Source organism: Gymnogyps californianus, chromosome 5, assembly GCF_018139145.2.
Source record: "Gymnogyps californianus isolate 813 chromosome 5, ASM1813914v2, whole genome shotgun sequence".
Classification (NCBI taxonomy): Eukaryota; Metazoa; Chordata; class Aves; order Accipitriformes; family Cathartidae; genus Gymnogyps; species Gymnogyps californianus.
This window is the reverse complement of record NC_059475.1, coordinates 30,286,701-30,306,547: the sequence shown is the minus strand read 5'-3', so window position 1 is coordinate 30,306,547 and position 19,847 is coordinate 30,286,701. Positions and strand designations below refer to the sequence as shown.

At 39.1% G+C, this 19,847-nt stretch overlaps 2 protein-coding genes across 16 annotated transcripts in view; one reads left to right on the top strand and one right to left on the bottom strand.

The window, feature by feature from the left end:
- Window positions 1-9,616, top strand: part of ZNF106 (zinc finger protein 106) — a 31,085-nt gene extending 21,469 nt beyond the window's left edge. For 10 of the 11 annotated variants that reach the window (XM_050896892.1, XM_050896891.1, XM_050896889.1 and 7 more), the window contains 10 exons: window positions 441-586; window positions 923-1,057; window positions 1,967-2,083; window positions 2,926-3,117; window positions 4,219-4,281; window positions 5,238-5,357; window positions 5,783-5,854; window positions 7,363-7,434; window positions 8,066-8,212; window positions 9,302-9,616. In XM_050896892.1, the coding sequence (XP_050752849.1) occupies window positions 441-586; window positions 923-1,057; window positions 1,967-2,083; window positions 2,926-3,117; window positions 4,219-4,281; window positions 5,238-5,357; window positions 5,783-5,854; window positions 7,363-7,434; window positions 8,066-8,212; window positions 9,302-9,358 (1,121 nt within the window). In that variant the 3' untranslated portion in view covers window positions 9,359-9,616. Of the gene's footprint in view, window positions 1-440; window positions 587-922; window positions 1,058-1,966; window positions 2,084-2,925; window positions 3,118-4,218; window positions 4,282-5,237; window positions 5,358-5,782; window positions 5,855-7,362; window positions 7,435-8,065; window positions 8,213-9,301 lie in introns of those variants that run through there. The other variant, XM_050896887.1, reaches the window with a different exon arrangement.
- Window positions 9,617-14,914: 5,298 nt separating this feature from the next.
- The window catches only part of CAPN3 (calpain 3), a 31,323-nt gene continuing 26,390 nt past the window's right edge, over window positions 14,915-19,847 (bottom strand). For all 5 annotated transcript variants that reach the window (XM_050896936.1, XM_050896933.1, XM_050896934.1 and 2 more), the window contains 5 exons: window positions 19,359-19,427; window positions 18,695-18,773; window positions 16,985-17,101; window positions 16,600-16,658; window positions 14,915-15,967 (listed from right to left, as the gene is read on the bottom strand). In XM_050896936.1, the coding sequence (XP_050752893.1) occupies window positions 15,941-15,967; window positions 16,600-16,658; window positions 16,985-17,101; window positions 18,695-18,773; window positions 19,359-19,427 (351 nt within the window). In that variant the 3' untranslated portion in view covers window positions 14,915-15,940. The remainder of the gene's footprint in view (window positions 15,968-16,599; window positions 16,659-16,984; window positions 17,102-18,694; window positions 18,774-19,358; window positions 19,428-19,847) is intronic.

Genomic DNA, 19,847 nt, shown 5'->3' with positions numbered 1-19,847 from the left:
TCAGTCCCGGTCAAACTGCTTCCAGAGGGGAATTTTGCCCTGAAGATAAAAACCTGCACTAAAAACTGAAGTGGGAAGTGATGCATACTCACTTATGTCATCTCTCATTCAATGCTTTGTGCCTTGACCCCTCCACATGCCCCTGCCCCTTCCCACACGAACACTTCTGCTCCACAGTCTCTGTAGAGCTGTAGGACAAACAATTATACAATCCTGTTGCTATTTTAAAGATCTTTCTGGACTTAACAGCGTATAAAGGTGTCTCTGGCATTTTATATTGCCTTCTGGCACTTACAAGCTCCAGCTGGGACCCACAATGAAATCTGACTTTAAGGTGCTGAGCCCATGAAATAGTTCTGCTGTTTGGTAATACGAACAACAGTAGTGAGTTTGCTTGAGGGTGTTTCCATAATCAAAGTGCATGTGTCTCTGTCCTACAGAAGTGTCTTCGGAGCCAGGTGAGGATGAAGAACCTACAGAGGGAAACTTTGAGGGACACCTGGCTGCAGTGAATGCTATTCAGATTTTTGGGAATTTGTTGTACACCTGCTCAGCAGACAAAACTGTTTGTGCCTACAATCTGGTTGTAAGTAAGGTTGTGGGAAAGGTGTTACATTCATTGCAGTCACAAGGTTACAATTCTGTTTTTGTAAAGCCTTACTGTGTAGCTAAGGAAGCAGCTGCTCCTTATTAGGTGCACCTTATTAGGTGCTCCAAGCACCTAATTTTTTTTATGCTGTTCTTTTCTTCAAACCTCTCTTCTCCCACTCCCCAACCCTTTCTCCCTGTGAGAGGGGTAAGGGGAGATAGATTGCTGCACGTGTCCTGCTTTTGTTAGCTGTCCTACCCTACTCTGTCAGGCGCAGATCCCAAGAGGCATTATGGGCCTTTATGTTGACAGACCCTATGCTTTCCTTTTTAGAGCAGGAAGTGTGTGGCCATCTTTGAAGGACATACTTCAAAAGTGAACTGCCTCCTGGTCACTCAGACAAATGGGAAGAATGCTGCACTGTACACTGGCTCAAGCGACCACACTATCAATTGCTACAATATCAAGGTACTCAAACTCTGTGTTGATTAACATGTACTGCATTTTCATGCGAGTGTTTCCTTGCAAATAGAAATGAAAAAAAGCCTTTTAAACCCATATGAGCAGAACATGAGCCCCACTTGATACCGCATTAGAGTGGAGCATGGAAAAAAAAACAAAACCCCAAACAGCAAACCATTAAGTGATTTACTACCCTAATGTTTTGGCTAGCTTGTCAGCAGAGTTTTTGCCGGAACAGCATGACAGGATCCCTAATGTTGGGAACACCAAAGTGCACGGTGGTTGTCTGGCCATGAATATCATATTTGTCTTGCTGTATTTCTAACTTCATTGCTTATGGAAGACACTGCTGTCTTTGTAGAGCAGCTATAGAGAGAATAGGTATCTATTGTTCTGAGGGCACGTGGAAGAGCAGAGTGAGACTTCCTGAAGCTGGACTTTTAAGGATAAATGATAGGAAGGCTTGTCCAACTTGTGGCTTGAAGGACTAGAAAGCAAATATCTGCTTCAGGGGGCAAACTGCCAGAGGTTTTTGACTCTTAAGCTGATGATGCATGGCACTTCCTGTGGGCGACTTCATGGGGATTCCTCAAACTCAAGCATGTAACAGGGTGTTTTTCATATATATATATAATCTGTAGTCTAAACTTCTATATACATTAGAGGTTGTGACTAGAATAAAGCTTTTAGGGTTATAACTGGTTGCTGAAGTACAGTCAGGTCTCAGAGGTGGGAGTGAGCTGATTAAAACCAGGATCAAACTGCGACGTGACACCAGACTTTCAGATGTTTTTCTCCAGCTCTGTTGGTTCAAAAAATGCAGCTTGTAGGTGAAAATCATCATTCACTTCAGGCTTTTTTCCTTGAATTGTTTTCAGTTAATGAAAAGCTTTAAATACTTCTTTCTATTGCCAGACCAAAGAGTGCATGGAACAGTTTAAATTAGAAGATCGAGTGCTCTGTTTACACAGTAGATGGCGGATCCTTTATGCAGGCCTTGCAAATGGCAGTGTGGTTACTTTCAGCATAAAGGTTAGTTTGTTTAAATATTGACACCTAAAAGCCTGTTGCGATGCTGTTTCTCTCCAGCTGTTTCTTTCCATTCTTTCTCTTGAGTAGTAAGTGTATTTGTAATTATTTTGGTATAAATGGTCACTGTTGGCCCCTTTTGGTCCTTTATTTTGTTAGTGCATGAAGCTGTCCCATCTCCCCTTCCCTCTGGTTACCTTTCTCTTAACTGCTGTATTGTTGTCACGTTTTTCCTTAAGGTTCCACCTGGCCTACCAGTCATGTGTCATGAGAGTTTTCTGACAGAGTTCATTATTTGTGAATCCTCCTTTCTTGCCCATCAAAGTAGTGTGAGAGACTTTAATGTGTTGCTGGTTTTGCATGCTCCACTTGCACTTATAGAAGAAACTCATTCACATGGTTTTCTGGCAAAGTGGCTTAATCAGCAGTCCCCATGATATTTAAAAGTGAATAAAAATAATTATTTAAATTATTTTTCTGATTATTCTTTTCATGGATCCTAGACTAATTTCTCAAATTTATCCTTACAAATTTATCCTGTTTTGCATTTTTCTCATAATACTGTTTTCTCTCATTGTTCTAACTCAGAAGGAGGATTTACTGGACCTTTGCTTAAATAATGGAATTTTTTTTTTTAAAGACAGAAAATCGAAGCCTGACATAAGGAGTTATTTCCTTGATTTGGAAACTTAGTTGTTAAGATGCAACTCTTACCAGTGCTGAAATAGCGCATTACTAAGCTGAAATCAGATGCTATAACAAGTACAACACAAAAAGGACTGTGGTCTAGTCAGTGTCATAGCAAAGTTTTAATTCTTAAATACCATTTTTTCCTCCCCCAACAGAACAACAAGCAGGTTGATACCTTTGAATGTCATGGCCCTAGAGCAGTGAGCTGTCTAGCCACAGCTCAGGAAGGAGCACGCAAGTTGTTGGTAGTGGGCTCCTATGACTGCACCATCAGTGTGCGAGATGCGCGGAACGGGCTGCTTCTCAGAACCCTGGAAGGTCACAGCAAGACTATACTCTGCATGAAGGCAAGTGTCTCTGAAAATACGTTTTTGACAAAGAATGCTTAAAATAGTGTGTTTTTTCTTTTTATTCCTCATCTAATAGTGAGCAGATAGTGGTAGGAAATAGAGGATTTCTCTATCTTAAATTATAAAAACTGAGTAATTTGGTAGGAAAATTGTCTCTGACTGGCTGCCATATCTCATGTTCCCAGCAAAACTGTTGGGGGTGTGTATGTAGGAAGCATGTTTATTTCATGTTAGAAGATTCGGAGAATCTTGAAATGTGGGTTTGCCAACAGAGGGGGAAGTTGGGGAAAAGATGAAGCTAGTTTTCATGTACCCTGATTGTACAAACCTCAGAGGAAACTGGAAAAAATGTAACACTAGAGAAGTATTATTCTTTTTTAATAGAAGAATCACTAACACTTATTTACAGGTTTCTGGCTCCTGAGATTACAAGCTGGAACATATGCTTGTCTGACTGCTTTGCTGTGACCTCTATCATGTAACAGATAGGGGATGACTTCCATAAATTGTATTTGTCACTTCAGATATTATGGTGCAGTGGCACAGCCTTTTTTTTTGCCCTGTGGACTATCCTAGTCCTGCTTGCATGGCAGCATACTGTGGTCCCTTCTTGATCCATAATGGATCTGTGAAGCTTCCTTTCTACATTAGTACTTGTCAGGAGCGCACCATCTTTCTTACGTGACCAGAATATAAGTACACAGCACATCAAATATTTCCAGGAAACAATGGGCTTTACTGTGCCTGTGCAGAGCAGCATTCTGCATTCAGTTTGCTTCATCCCTAATCTGCTGCTGAGCTGTCCCTGCGAATAGTCCATAGGTAGGCTGAGTTAGCCTGGTGGGCTGCAAGTTAACAGCTTCTAATGTCAATTGTGAAGTGTCAAAAGTCATCATTAGGATAGCATAGTACATTTTCTAGCTCTTATGTAAAGAACTCAGTGCATGCTTTTTTTTTGTACTCTCAGTTGATTTTAAGACTCTCAAATTTAGGAAGTATTACAGTACAACTTTAAACTGAACAGCATCTTAATGTTTTGCTTGCCCATTTCCATATCTGTTACAAAAATAAAACTATTTTTTTTTTTTTTTTTGTAAGGTTGTGAATGATCTGGTGTTCAGTGGCTCCAGTGATCAGTCTGTCCATGCCCACAACATTCATGTAAGTCTCACATATAACGTTGGAATGACTTTTGCTATTAAGGCAGTGAATTCCTGTGCTATAAAGTCAGTATTTCCAGAATTTTTGACTGATTGGTGGAGCATATTGCTTCCAGAAAAGGAACTCATATGATTTTGTTAATGTGAATATGCACTATAGCTAACTAAGGAGGCATGCAGAGGATACATAAATGTGCTGACTCTTGTAATATGATATGCAATGCGTTTTTATCTGGGAATCTTGCTTTTGCAAATATTACTACAAACGTGCTGATAATGTGGAAAGGGTTCAGAGCAAAGCCATATGAGATATTCTGGTGGGGGAAGTTTCTTTATCACAGGAAGAACTTGAGGAACACACACAGTGTTCCAAACTAGCTCGTTCAAAAGCTGTTATACTGTCGTGAATGCTTTGTCTCTAGCCTGCCACTCTTTTCCTCTTTTACACCATCTTTCCCTGTGCTAGCAGAAGCATTCATGTAGCTATGTTAGATAAAGGAACTTATCAGAGGTAAATTTTGATTGACAAAAATTCTTGTATTTCTGTGTACTTAGCTAAATTTGCTCACTGATCCTTGTGGCTACATAAATACTGCTAGTACTAATAGCACAGTACTAGTTGCAGGGTAGGTGGGAACATGTAACTAATGATGGAAAGAGAAGTAGATGCTTTTCATAGTGGCATGCACTTCTATTGTACTGGCATGGCTCTGTGTTAACATGGGCAAAGAAAAGGGTAAGTAGTATTTGATCATAATCTAGAAGTGCCTTCATAGGAAAAGGAAGTCTAATAAAGGATGTTTCCATTTTTTTGAGTAATGAGCATTGAAGCTAGCTACCCTATCTAGGTTAGGTAAAACTGTTTTGTTTTGTTGTTTTTAAAAAAAAAAACAACAAAAAAAAAACCCCAAAAAACAAAACCAAACACCTGTTTACCTTTGGTTTTTTGTGATGCAGACTGGAGAGCTGGTACGGATCTATAAAGGCCATAACCATGCAGTAACAGTTGTGAACATTCTTGGGAAAGTGATGGTGACAGCATGTCTGGATAAATTTGTTCGTGTTTATGAACTACAGGTAACAAAATAGATGGTTACTAATGACATTTACCTAATACGTGTTAATTAATTATTTTGAAGTCAAGTAGAAGTCATGTTTTTGCTTACTGGTCTCTCCCCATCCCTCTCTTTCCTGTCACTGAGAATATGTAGTTGTCTCACCAGCCAAAATACATAGACAATACATACGACAGTGACAGCTCAGAAAAGTGGGGAAAAGTTAGTTTTGTCTGCTGAAAGACCAAGTGCTTAGTTGGACAAAAAGACTCACCGAAGTAATGTAAGCAAAAGTGAGCTTTCAGGGTGGCTGTGAAATTTGGAATCCACCAGAGGAGTTTAGTTGCTACCCAGGAAACTGCTCTTGGAAGCATTGTCATTTGCATGTCTGTGAAAAATGGCTATTAACTGTCATGCTATTAAATATCTGTTTCTGTTTCTTTCAAGTCGCACGACCGCTTGCAAGTCTATGGAGGCCACACAGATATGATCATGTGTATGACCATCCATAAGAGCATGGTAACTTCCTTCTTTTCATTGGTCTCAAAGAGAAGGTTGTAATTTCCACAAGCATATACAAGACAGTTTAATTTTTTCAGATAGTGAAATCAACCTGCTGTCTGACTAAGAAGAATAGAAATGTCAGCCAAAAAATCAAGTTGCTGTGACAGCTTTGTATTTACATAATATTATTGTCTGGGGAAAAATTACCTTCTAGCTTACTGTACTCTTAAAACAATAGTTCTGTTTATAGCGTTGATTGCAATGAGGAGTCTAGAAATAATAAAATATTCCCTCTTTTCAAGCATCAATCCTGTTTGACTTTTACTCAAGAAAGTCACATAGATGCTAGAGAAAAATTTCACCCACAGTCAAACCTCTAGTAACCTTGTATAGAACCTAAACAAAGGTATGCAATTGATTTAGGTGCACAGGTATCTTCATGCGTCTGCCCTGCAAGATGGGTTTCAGAAGCACTTCTGGATAAATAACTTGCTTAAAATAGTCATTAAAAGCACTTATTCGCTTGCATGTGTAGGAATTTGTTTGCAAACTTTTGTATTGTAAAATAAGAGGTGTAGTAATGATCTGTAATAACAGAAGAATCAAGTCTAACAGAACTGATCTACTAATTGGAATACATACTGCCCAAGCTTCACTTCTCATGTGAGTGAGATGGATAGCTAAGTGCACTCAGTCTTTGTGCTTACAGTCTGAGGCTTGAACTGTCCCCCAGCAATAGTCTGTTTTGGGCATTCTCAAATCAAAGAAGTGTTCAGATGAGAAGTTTAGTGACGAGTGAAAGATTATAATTTTCTTTAGTAGTCTTAGTAGTAAAGTGTAGTCTCTTACACACAGCAGATTGGCTGTTATATCCTAGTGATGAATTTCCAAGAGACAAAAAGACTTGAACAAAAATAACAAATGAAATCTTCAGCTTGCAGAGTTTCCTGTATTATGTGAGGACTTTTTTTAACGATGAATGTTCTTTATGGGATTATGAGCATCTGACATCCTTTTCTTTCCAAAGGACAATTTTGTGTGGAGCATTTGTCTAACAAAAGTGTTTTTTAAGATGTCATTTTGCCTACCTTTTCAGGATCTGCATCAGTCTTCTCTTTCTGAAATTCTGATGTTCTTCCTCACCCTTCCTCTCCATCCCTTTTTGATATACATATAACTGGTTAAGTCCTGGAAATATATTCAACTTGACATTTACACCTAAAATTTTTTTCACTTCAGTGGATAGTAACATTATAAAAGTTTTCTGAACTTTTACACACATGACACTATCAGCGATAGAAGTTATGGAACCATCTCTTATTCATTAGTATGTTTTTGTAAACTGTGAATGCAAATCTTAAAAGAATTAAGTTAGACCCATTTTTTAAATTTAGAAGCCTTGCACGTTGATATTTTATTGTTTTTCACCTAATACACTCTACAGTGAAGCCTCCTTCAAAATTTGACTTCATTTTTTTTTCTATTATTCCTAGCTTGCTTATCCCTAAATGTTTCTTTTACAGATCTACACTGGATGCTATGATGGCAGCGTCAGAGCTGTGAGGCTTAATCTGATGCAGAATTTTCGTTGCTGGGTAATGAGCAAAATGTTTTTAGCCTTCCTTTGTTATAGTTTTTAGACTAATTTTCTGGGGGTGGTCACCACTCAGTCTTGGATAGCTTGACCTTTACTTCATTACAATTCAATAATATTTTTAAAATGTGTATGTACATTTTAAATGTAAGTATATATCAGTAGTTCCATTTTTCATGGTCTTTAGTATATGTGTATGCTTTGGGGCAAGTTGATAGTAGCATCTTAAATTATTTTTCTTTCTGGCAATTTTTAGATAGTGACATGGAACTGTTTAAAACCAAAAACTTCAGCTGAGTGACATAGAAAAGCTAATTTACTCTGCTAAATAAGTTTAATTAAATTCCCAATGACTCTGTTTCAGGTAAGCTTAAATCTTGTAAAGGCTTAGTTCCTCTCTTCCTCCTGCCATTCTTGCTGATGGTCTAGGCTTGGCTAGAGGAAGAATCTCTGTAAAGCTGTAATTAAAGGAATAGAGACCATTGAGAATGGAAATGGAATAAGAACAGTAAAAAGTTACAGGAGGTGGCATGCGTGTGAACAGTCTTGGTCGAATATTGTAAAGTTGCAAGAAGAAAACATGAGCTAAAATTCTTTTTCCCTGGCTTATTCTGGCATGTTTCTTCTACCAGTGGCATGGATGTTCGCTGATCTTTGGAGTTGTGGACCATCTGAAACAACACTTACTAACTGACCACACCAACCCAAATTTTCAGACCCTAAAATGTCGTTGGAAGAACTGTGATGCTTTCTTTACTTCCAGGAAAGGTTCCAAGCAGGTATGTGGTTGAACTAACATGGTTGTATTTGGTAGCATAAAGTACTTTATATCACCACAATTGTGGGACTTGATCCTATTTATCTTAAAAAGGGTTAAATTCTTCTAGTCTTGACAGGCTTAACTCCATACAGTTACAGTCATACAAGGCAGGGTTCAGGTCAACCTGTGACGGATGAAGAGTGCAGCTAAGTATAGTAACTTGAGATATGGTCAATTTAAAACAGTTTGATCCTAAAATATTACATGGAAATTGTAAAATTCTTGAAATATTAGAAGAAATTCTGATAACTATACTCAAGATGTTACTAAGTTTTTGTAGGAAAAGTTTAAGATGAACAAACATCAGTCTTGAAACAGGTTTTTATCCTCTTAATTTTTATCCGTCACTACCCCCCTTCATTGTTGTGGATGCTGATGCTGTTTATTTTTCACACAGGATTGGTTTTGCTAACAATCTTTAAATAAGTAGTGCATAAATTTCTGAGTAAATGTTAGCACAGATGGGAAAAAAATGCAGAAGACATAAGAGTTGGGTTAAGTGATGTGGAAAGGGTTGGGGGGTGGGTGGAAGGAGGGTTGTTACCTATAGACTGATAGGTAAAATCCACATTTTACTCCTTGGCAATATAAGCTACCTTCCTGTTGAATGCTTTTCAAAATACGCAACAGAACGAGGTTTCTTTGAGAACTAAGAAACAGAATTAGAATCCTTAGTTTCTCTTTAAGCACTGGCTTTGGATATGATATGTTTATTTGATATGCTCTTCTAGTCAGAAAGGAAGCTGGTTTTTATTTGCCTTGAATCATGTGGTATGTGAGATACTTTGTATAAGTGATTTAACAGCTTGGCATTGTTTGGTTTTTTTTTTTTTTAATTTTTTTTAGAAGCTTTAAGCCAAAAAATGTATATTATCCAGAATGTCACTTTCACTGAGGCTTCAAGAATCTTTTGCAAAGTTTTTATTGTTTTTTTGTTTATTATTATATTATTTGTATATTATTATATTATTTGTATATTATATTATTTGTATATTATTATTATAATAATTATTATTATTTTTAAGTGACTTCTCTGGTTCTTTTCTAGGATGCTGTAGGACACATTGAAAGACATGCTGAGGATGACAGCAGGATTGACTCATGAAGCTTTTCACCTCCCACATTGGGAAGTAATTTTATATGTCAGAATTATTCCAAATAACATCAGTTTCATACTCCAGTCTTTCCTCTTTTCCCAGTTGGAGTGCAAAAATGGAGTGGGGCTGAAATGCCTTGCTACAGAGACTGCAGGTTGTGTTGCACTCTGTAGAAATAAGGCTGGTCAATTAAGACTTGGCCCAGATGGAAGATTCTTGCAAGTTTTTAATTCATTGTCAGATAAGAATATTCCCTCCTCTTGTCTGCCTTGATTTTTTGTTGTTTGTTTTTTCTGTTTGGTTTTGTTGTTGTTTTTTTTTTTTTTTAAAGAAACATAGTCTGAGAGTCTTTGGGAAGTCCAGAGCAGTGTTGAGAACTTAGATTACAATAGGTGCTGGTGTTTGCAAACTCAGCTTGAAGCCTGTTAAGTGTCTAAGATGTGTCTGTTTTTATGTTGTATCCAATTTTTTTAGCTGATTTTAATAAAATTCTGCAAACCAGAATATCACAAATTCTAACAGTGTAACCTGAATATCCAGTGTACATTTTGACTTTCTTCATAAAAAGAAAAGGTATTTTATGGAGAACTGGAATAAATTAATTTTTTTAATGTTAATTGTAACTTATTTTTTATTCCTTGTGTAAAAATTGCTATAACTGGCACAATATATACAGTGACTGCCCTAAATACTGTACCTCCTGCGGTATTTTGTTTATTTGGAGGAAAGCAGTTATTTCTTGAGAGGTATGCCAGTACCAGCAAAACAGCCAGAACAGCAGCTCCACTCACGTGCTTTGCAATCTTAGTCTTTTTAAATATAGGTCCTTATGTACAGGAAAGTAAGTGGTGTCGGCTGCTTTTGTTTTGGTTAAATACCGGCATAACCACTGCAATCTTGATACAACACCATAGTTGGATTCCTGATTTTATTTGGAATCTTAGTGACTGAGCTTCGCAGTCCCATATCTTCATGGCATAGCAAACGAAGAGAAATGCAAAGGCACTACCTGTCTAAGTGCATGCCCTTAGGCAGTGTTTTGTTTCTGCTGTGGCTTAGTTGGCTTGGGCTATATTAACTGGAAAGAATGGAGTAGGATTTTAAAGGATTTTGAAGTCTAAAGTTCTCAAGCAGAAGCTGAGGATACAAAATGCATATTGCATGTAAAAGTCTTGTTTCTACTAATGCACAGAAGGTACCACAGAGAAGCCAGTGCAGAGGGGAAGACTGTTTCTAGTTGTCGGGATTCCTCTGCAGGTGTCCCTTGGGGTGGAAAACTTTACCCATTAAGTTCAGTGAAATGTACTTCTTGCATTTGCGATCCTCTCTCCCATAATGACACTAATTTAGCAAAGAGCTCTCTTAAACAATGAGAGTCATCTAGCAAGGAGCTTTGTGTTCACTTTTGCCTAACTTGCTGCTCAGGATAAAAAAAGCAGAGGTTTCCTTAAACTGTAACAGGAGGTAAAGACAGCCCAGTGTCAAAACTGAGCTGCTTATCAATGAATCCTGCGCTTTTCAAACAAATTCAATGTACTATTTTTACTGGGCATCTCTTTCACCACTACTTTGAGGCTTGGTATGCCAACCATAGACCAAATAAGTTTTATAGCCTCATTCTTTGACTATAAAGAAGCCTTTTTAGGCCAAGAAAGTGATTGAGGAAAGGCCACGGATGTTCCACTGCCATCAAATCAAGGAACTTCAGGGCCTTCTCTGAAGCACGCTATTTTTGTATTGTCTTAGTGGACAAGCATAATTTCTCTGTAATTGCTTGACATTGATGATTTTTTTGTGAGAGACAGGAGTAGAATAGGAATGAGATGCAGTAGCATCCTACTTCAAAGACATGGGAATCTCTGCGGTTCCAATGCTGTTGTGGTGATTTATTTGGGTTTTTTTATTAAGCTTTTTGTGGACAGGAAAAAAACCCAATATGTGGCTCAGACCCCAGGCTGTTTTGAGGGTGTTTTTGTTTTGGTTTTTGGGGCGTGTGTTTGTGGTTTTGGTGGTTGTTTTCCTTTCTTTCTTTCTGTGGTCTGTGGATGAAGCAGTTCAAGAGAGAATCAAGTTCAGGGAAATCTCTGAGCAGTGTAAATGTTTTCTGATGCGGGCTGTATTGCTCTAAAGTTTCCAAGAGTGTTTGTTTTTTTCATGACCTAAAAGCAGAAGACTGCGTAATACTTAAGCCATTTCCAAAATTACTGATATTCAAGAGTTCTCGGGTTTTTTTGAACCACAATGAGGGAGCATGTAAAAATGTGGCATAAACAATGTGAACGTCTCAAGCTGTCCTTCATGGACTGTGCTTGAAGTGAAGGTATGGAGGTGTGTGTGTCCTGAGGACAAGCATGTGGAGTGATTGTAGCATTCTGAAAAACAGTGTGTGGGAGTAGATTTTGTTACTTCTTCCTTGTGATTCTTCACATTCTTTCAGCTGTTTTCAGGAACGTGTGAAGATCTTTCTCACTAGGTGTTGTAACAAACACAGTTATTGCACTTTATTTGCATTCCTGATTGCTTGTTGGGTTTATCTTTTCTAGTTGGTGGAAGCAGACTTCCTTTTCTTGTAGTCCATGGTATTTCCTTATCTGTCCTTGAAAACAGTCCTCCTGAAAAGTCTGGACTTCTGAAATCCAGCTTTAGGTTTAGCAGTGGTGTCTTTTGCTACTTTGTAAGTCACTTCAGATATATTGTAAGAATCTTAAAATGGATAAGAGGCAGGAAAATAGCAGAGCTGCAGGAGTGTTTATAAAACTTTGCTTCATAAATTAAAAACAATTTTAAAAATTGCTCAGGTGTTCAGAGGAAAATGCTGTGCTGCTTTGTCCTGAGGATATCTTAAAAGGATTTGCTATGAAGTTGTTGTGCAGCTGTGGAAATCCCCAAGCTTCTCTGGAGTTCTGTGGGGAGGTTTCCTATTTGTTCAGCTGGAATTCGGTGCAGCTTTCGCTATTGGCCGTTCACTTCTTCCAGAGGCAATGGCAGAAGAGAGATGCCAAGCTAATGTATTGGCTTGGTAGCCATTAATGAGATCCTCTCCGGTCTTGCAATTCAGGGTTTTGACTCCTGATACACCTTTGGTCGAAGAGTGTAATAACTTTGGGAAGGCGGACTATTTGTGAAATTTAACGGCGTAATATTTGCCTGAAAAGCAGTACTGCACATCTGAAGCCTGTTTCAGGACTATTTTTGTTTTCAGTTTGGTTTTTATGCAAGTAAAAAGTTGTGGGTAGAAGAGTGAGTAGAGTGAGGGTTTATTTTGTGGTTAGCTGTGTTTATTTTATTAGTCAAATGTTAAATAATGAGTTCTGGACTTGCTATATGGCTGACTACATATGGCAGGCCCTTTGGGGGGCAAGCCACCATTTTCCTCTTAGCAGGACTGACATTGCGCCTATTAAGCTATGAGCCTCCCCAGTGGACAGGAAGTGCATTCTGTGCTTTTATGATATAAAGAATGGGCCAGGCGCTACTGAAACCGATTATATCATCCTCTTCAAAAGTGTGAGAACTTGTTGTGCCATAGGCATACCAAGCCCTGCCTGAGCTCCAAAAGTAGGGCGAGTAGCATAAAATGATCACTTAAAGTTCTCGTGCGGCAAAGCTTAACCTTCCCCAACCCTGATAGCCTGACATGTGTTGAATGATAAGACAATGCTAGGATTGGTCTATATTCATTGCTCCTTTCTCCTTCAAATCACAGGGAAAAAAAAAAATAACAGCTAACTGGCAGTGCAAAATACTCTGTGGGCTAACGCTGCTGCTTCTGTATGTTCAAGGGGCCGGAGGGAAAACTGCTGCATCTGTTGGTATGAAGATGCATTAAATATCTCAGCTTCTGCTTGCCTTGTGTCACTTACATGTGGATTGCAGACTTTAAACATATTATCAGCGCATGAGCTGACTTCTGCAAAATAGCGGGAGTCTGGCCGTGCAGTCTGTTTGAAGTAGTGCAGTTCTTAATGCACATTTTCAAACTGTATAATAATGCCAGATGAAGGTAAACGATAACTGCAAACTCGCAACAAACTGCAGGTTCCCAGACACAAAAACGTGGTGTTGAGAAAATATTTTTCCCTTCTTTTGAATTAAAACACAGGCACAGATGAATCTTGGTTTTCAGGCTTGTATGGTACTATCATTCAAACAGTCTAAGTTGTCCAGAGTTGCAGAATATGTGAGGAAGGATAAGGAAACGGTTTCAGCTGTTTGTAAAATATTTAATTGTGAAAGAGCAAACTGTGTAGGTATATATTCTGTTATATGCGCCTGCCAGCTTCTCAAATTTCATTTTGCTGTAAGTGTTAAACAGTCTTTTTGAAGATTGGAAGTGGAATAAAACAACATGATTGAACATTTAATAAGTTAAGCTGTGTAGAACATGTGCGCAGATTGACCATGGTTTTCTTCTCTCACTTTGGTACAAAGCTGTGAGTGTAATAATGAAACTTTACACAGCAAAAGAAGAAAAAAGAAGAGGGCAAAAGAAAAAGAAAAATAAAAGTTCTTTATATTGTTATGGTTTGTCAGTCTGATTCTTTTTTGTTTTGAGTAGAATGATTCTTTCACAGGATTCAGTAGAACTTGACTTTGTTCTGGATTTTTTTCCTTTTTTAAGAGGGCTGGATAAAATCAGACAGGCCACTTTGAAGGAATGTTGCAAGTTTTTGCTTCCAGTGTGCAGGAATCTCAGACCTCGTTGTTCGGCAGGGAAAATGGAAACTGTCCACCCAGCTGGCGCCTCCAGGATGACGTACTGACTCCCTTGCTTCATGGCCTGTTGCAAAGGGAAGTTCTCTAGAGCTGTTGGTAGTTCACTCACCAGGACTTTAAGGACCAGTTTTGAGTTGCCAGTCAAAAATCCTGATTTTGATCTTTGGCTGATAGATTTTGGTTTTCTCTGAACATCCCAACTAAGAGCATCTCTGCCGTATTTTTTGTATGGAAAATAATAGCTTGGTGGAGGTAACGCATGGCTGGAACCCAGGGCTCCTAGTGTTCCAGTCATCTTAAAAATGTGATCTGGGTTAAAACAAAAGTTGAATTTAAAGGAGAGTAACACTTCTTTAGATAAACTATAGGATTTTCTTACTCTTTCAGAGTAAGTTACAGTGCCAGACAACATTAAGACCTTTATAGTCAAAAGGTTTTCTGTTTCTTAGTGACCTTTCAGTTAAGTGTGCTACTTACCAGAATAACTTTGAGTGGATGCAACAATTTGTTTTTACAATTTTGCTTTACAATAGTGGATTGCTTTGTTACTTTTCACCACTACAGAACTAAGTAGAAGGTTCTTCTGACAAAATCTGGTCTCTTCACACCTTTTCTTGCACATTTTTTTTTTTTTCCTTCCATTTTTATATTGCTCAACGATTGACCAGTTCTGAAAGACTGTCATCCTTAAAAGCTGGTAACGATGGAACCTCTCAAGTGCTTTTTTTTTTTTCTTTTAATACATTCAAGCAGCAAACTGGCAAGTGTTTGAGATATTAAGCTGATTTCATGCTTGCCATAAACTCCAAAAGCTGCTGTATATAGTCAGGAGAATGATGGAAGAGTGCTCAATGTTTCATCCTCCTCTGTTCTTTCAAAATAAAAACAAAAAACAGCCCTGAAGAGTAGGCCAAAATCCAGTTGATTTTATTTTCGGTTCAATTAAACTAATTGTACTTACACGTTCTAATAATCTTCCCAAAGTGGTCATGCTAACATAGTGTCTGATTCTGCTACAAGTCGCCTCTTACAATAAAGAAATACACAGTACTGTCAGGAAATAGGACCTCGGGGCGGGGGGGGGAGTGTGTGTGTAGATACATAAATTTGTATGTATACGAGGTTTTCTGTCTCAAATGGGAAACAACTTTCTCAATGTTACAGAGAATGCAGTTACAATAAAAAACATTTTAAATGTCCAATGTGTAATTAAGATACTATGGGGGTACTAAAACTGAGAGCAAATTGCTCAGTTCTGATACTTTTGCTGAGGCACTAGACCAAGCTGTACCTAGGTGTTGCAGTCTGTTGTGCCTTACTTCCACGTTTCTAGCATAGCAGAGAACCAACCTGCACAGCCACATTTATAACAACGTAAGCGATTGGGATGCGTAGTATTAATGTGAAATACTCAGTCAACATTATGAAGAGGCTGAAATGATAGTATCAAAAGCAGGACAAAGAGTTAATGACTAATTACAAGGTGGTAGTAAACACCTCTGACTTTCACAGTTCAGATACAGTCCCAGTTTTGCCTGACTTGAGGGAAGACTTTTCCAGTTGTCAGCATAAGCAGAATAACGATGCATGCTCCATGTCTTTACCATGCAGAAAAAGCTTAATAAATTAATCCTTGTTGCCCAAAGGAAAATGTGAGGAAGTTATAAAAGTAGTTACAGAATATGCGCACTGGTCTGCCTACTGGAGTATGGTTGTCCATTCTTCCAAGGGCTTCTTCCCATGCGCTCTTTATTTCGGCGAGCGAAGCACGTAATTAGGAAATGCTCTTGTTTGCACTTGGGGATGAATGGAGCTAGTTACTCAAAATAGAAGTCTTGAGTGTGTTCTTGATGAAGTGGCCGCTGGCTCCGGTGTTACGCATACATCGTGAGCTGCAGCCACTGAAAGAAGAGTTAGAATTAAAGGATGGAAGACTTGTTGGCATTCTCCAACAAACTGTATTGAGACACCACCATCTCTAGCTGGAAGGCAGCTGCTTGCTGACACTTAGTATGAAGCATAGTGACAGTGGGGAATTTTGTCTTAGGCTTCTTGCTCCTATTCCTCCTTCCCTTGCAAAAAGTGAAGGGGTTTTTTTATAGTCTCCCTAGCAGAAGACATGCTTTTAAGTTGAAACTTACTAAGTCTTCTTAATAAGACTTTAAAAAGGTAAAGAACTATGATGTTAAACCCCATTAACATATAACACCATATCAGTATGTTTGATTTAAATTGCCTCATAAAAAAAATCCCCAAAGTTTTTGAAGCACTTTAAAGATGATAGGAAGAGTCCGCAGCTGTGCCCTTCAGCACCAACTGGAGTCTTACAGAGCAGCTGTTACTGGTGGATCATGGATGTTTTCCATGTGAAACTGGTAGCAAAATTTTTAGGAGGTTTTGCAGCCTCTTACCAATTGGATGACAATTTCAGACCAACTCTCATAGACTCCCTTGAGAACATGTGCAATGAATAATATGATTAAAATTTAGTATTGTGACATTGTGTTAGAAATACTGGCATAAAGCAGTTTACCTCCAGGACATTGAGCTTAATGATGCCGTCTCCATCTTTATCAAAGGCGTGGAACGCCCCTAAAGCAAGGAAACAAAAATATATGGAGTAGATTAAATTACTGTGTGTGTAAAGATGATCCCAGATAGCGAACCACATTGCGCTCCTGTTGTGTTGTGCAAACTTGTGCAGGTATTTACTTACATGGTCAGCAAGCATTTCTGCTGTGTTTCTTTTGTGTTTGTATGAGGCGGCTGTCATATTTTAGATTCTCTAAGCACATATCTTTAATTATTAATACTATATATAGGTAGTAGTGCTTTAAACAAACTTTGCTTTGAGTACGACAGTGCGTTTTGGGGGCGAGGAGGGGAGGCAGCGCAGTAAAACCAGGGCAGCCACTCACTGAACATGGCATCCAGGCGCACGAAGCAGCAGATGAAGCTGTCAAAGTCAATGTTCATGTTCTTGTCGGCGTAGCGCATGGTGATGATGTCGTAGAGCTGGTTGTTCAGCCGAAACCCTGCAGAGGACCAGAAACAGGGCACAGCTGGGCCGCAGCCAGGGGGAAGCGCTAGTGCCGGTCAGGTCTCCAGGAGCAGTTTGGCCATAGGCGCTTCCCAGGCCTAGCCGAGGCTCAGGCTGGAGGATACTGCTGCAGCCACTAAATAAAATGAAGTAAAGCTATAAGGAGCCTTCCTGTGTCCAGCTGCTTTCTTAAAACAGGAGTAAAATTTTGAAATTATGATTTGGGAGGGCCAATAGCACGTGAGTTACCTCACGCTCTAAGTATGAAGAGGAGAGGTCTACACCAAAGAGTCTGCAGCTTAGCTGATCCTGATCAGAGCAAAGCAACAGAAACTGGGCGACAGAAGCCTAGGAGGAAGTTGCTACGAAAACACAATTACACAATGGTCAAAAAATAGATAAGGAGTTAACTCCTTGGCGTGGTGTTACCGAACTGTGGCACTGACTGCTGCAGCATGTGACCGCGCTTCTTAAAGGGTCTGTCGTGATGTGGATACTGCTGGTTGTTGGCTAAATGCAAGGTCATGCACAGCCTACATGCTGTAAGACTGAGAAATTTTTATTGTCAAATGTGTTCTTAGCTCTAAATTCAGGGCAGGAGGTATTTAAATAATTTTTTTTTTACATTGGCAACTTTCCTGGTGAGAATGGAAACCTGGAAAATAAAAATAACCTGTATTTCTACTGCAGCAGGAGTCCAAATCCAGGTGTAGTTTTGTCCTTAGCAAAGGATCGAATCACTGATGTTTTGTAAAGTACAAGATAGCCACCTGTTTCTGTCCCATGATGAGCTGGTAGCTGATGTGCCAAAATACTACTGAAGATGAAGTGTCACTGAAATCATCCCGTCTAGGTTTATAGTGATACTACAGATTTTCTGATTAAAGAAGTCATCTTGCTCCTTTAGAGAGCTGGTAAAGACATTTGCTGGGGGAGGCCTGCTGTCCAGGGGAAGAAGCACACCAGTTTGAGACAAGAAGCAAGAAAAGTCAGAAGCCTCTCTTTGCAGAACAAATTTCATTAATTGCAAGTTTTGCAAAAGTACTTTCTTCTCACTGCGCAGGTAGAAGAGGAGACTGAGCCCGCAGTGCCTTAGTGCCTAAGAAACATGAGCAGGACTCAAGAAACATCCATCCAACTACCTCTGATGCAAACTTGGACATTAACCTGCTCTGCCTTGGTTTCAGTGCCTGTACACTTGGGTTGAAGGTTTTCCACTGTTCTTTGTTTGTTACTTACACAAACATAAAGAATCCACAGCTTAAATGAGAGCAAATGTCTTCAGCACTCCCTGGTCCCCCTGAACAGCAGGACCCCGAGTGGGAGATCCTTAAGACAGCAGAGCATCATTCATTGGAAAGTTTAAAGAGCTGAGGAGATCTATTTGGTCAGCAAGACATACAAGGCTTGCTGTTTGGATATTTGAGAAGCTCTGTTGGGGGAAAAAAAGGATTTTTTAATTTCTCTAGGGTCTGTCTTTAAAAGGCAGCCTTTAAAAGGCAGAACTGTGTTCCTGATCTCACCCTGTGATACATCAAACAAAATAAGGTTTCTTCAGCTGTTGGGCACTGGACCCTGGGGGAAGTACCTGCATCATTGACTGCATTGCGCATCTCGTAGCTGTTAATGGTTCCTGAATGATCCGTGTCATATCGCTTGAAAATTTTCTGGAAAAAGAAAAAAATAAATACACAACAGAAATAAAAGCTTGTACTTCTGTTGAATGTACCCACTGACTGAATATGGGATATGTGCCTCAGGCACTTGGAGTCTTTGCCATTTGCCTTATATTGCTGTTGTTGGGCAACAGTCTGAGTTGTTAGCACAGAGCTCCTCTCGGTCACAAAGTAAGATAATTTAGATCCATGCTGTGAGAAGCAAAAAGCTCTCCCCTAGAGACTCTCCTTGTTTGACCTGAGTTTATGCTGTCAATCCTCTCTCTTGATTGTCCTAATTAAGCTATTTGTGAGGCCTGATTCTAGTTCCCATCCTCCTCCTCCTCCAGTTTGTATGCCTTTGTGGTATTCTCATGGGGGAAGTTCTTACATGAGCGCTGGAGCTTCAGAGATTCAGGCTATTTGCTTAGGCTGTGAGTAGGATGAGCAGAGACATTACTTTTCATTTTAGAAGCTAATTTGTAATTTTTTTAGCTTTTCTTCTTGTTGTAATGTATGTAGAGAGTTCTGGTTTTCCTACACAAGCTTTTGTACTACAGAAGCTATGAAGAACAGCTCTGCGGATACCAGCAATACCTGCCAGCTTTTAATCTTGTCCCAGAGATGTCGAAACTCGTCAAAGTTTATCTTCCCTGAGCCGTCTGTCTGTGATGCAAACATTCAGGTAAAAAAACCACAATATTTTTAAGAGAAAATTAATTAAGTCTGCAACTACTGGTGAAGGGATGAATGTGAAACTAAGTTCAGGATCTCCTCAGCATTAAGAATTGGCTGAGCTGTGCAGTAAAATATTTGTGAACATTTTGGTTGTTGTGCATAGTATTTTGTTTCAGGAGTGTGAAGTACTATTTGTAGTTTGTGTAGAAGCAAACATCTGGTACAGGAGAGAGGCTTGCTCCTGGAGCTATTATAAAGTACATAAGCAGGATGTTTTAGTGGGCTCTTTCCAAATGCCTCCGAATGTGAAGCTTACCCAACATTTTTTAAGACAACTGAGCTTTATCCTACAGTGAAGCTCTTTCTGTCTTGCTTAAAATGAATAGAGAACTAAGCAAAATGTTGACT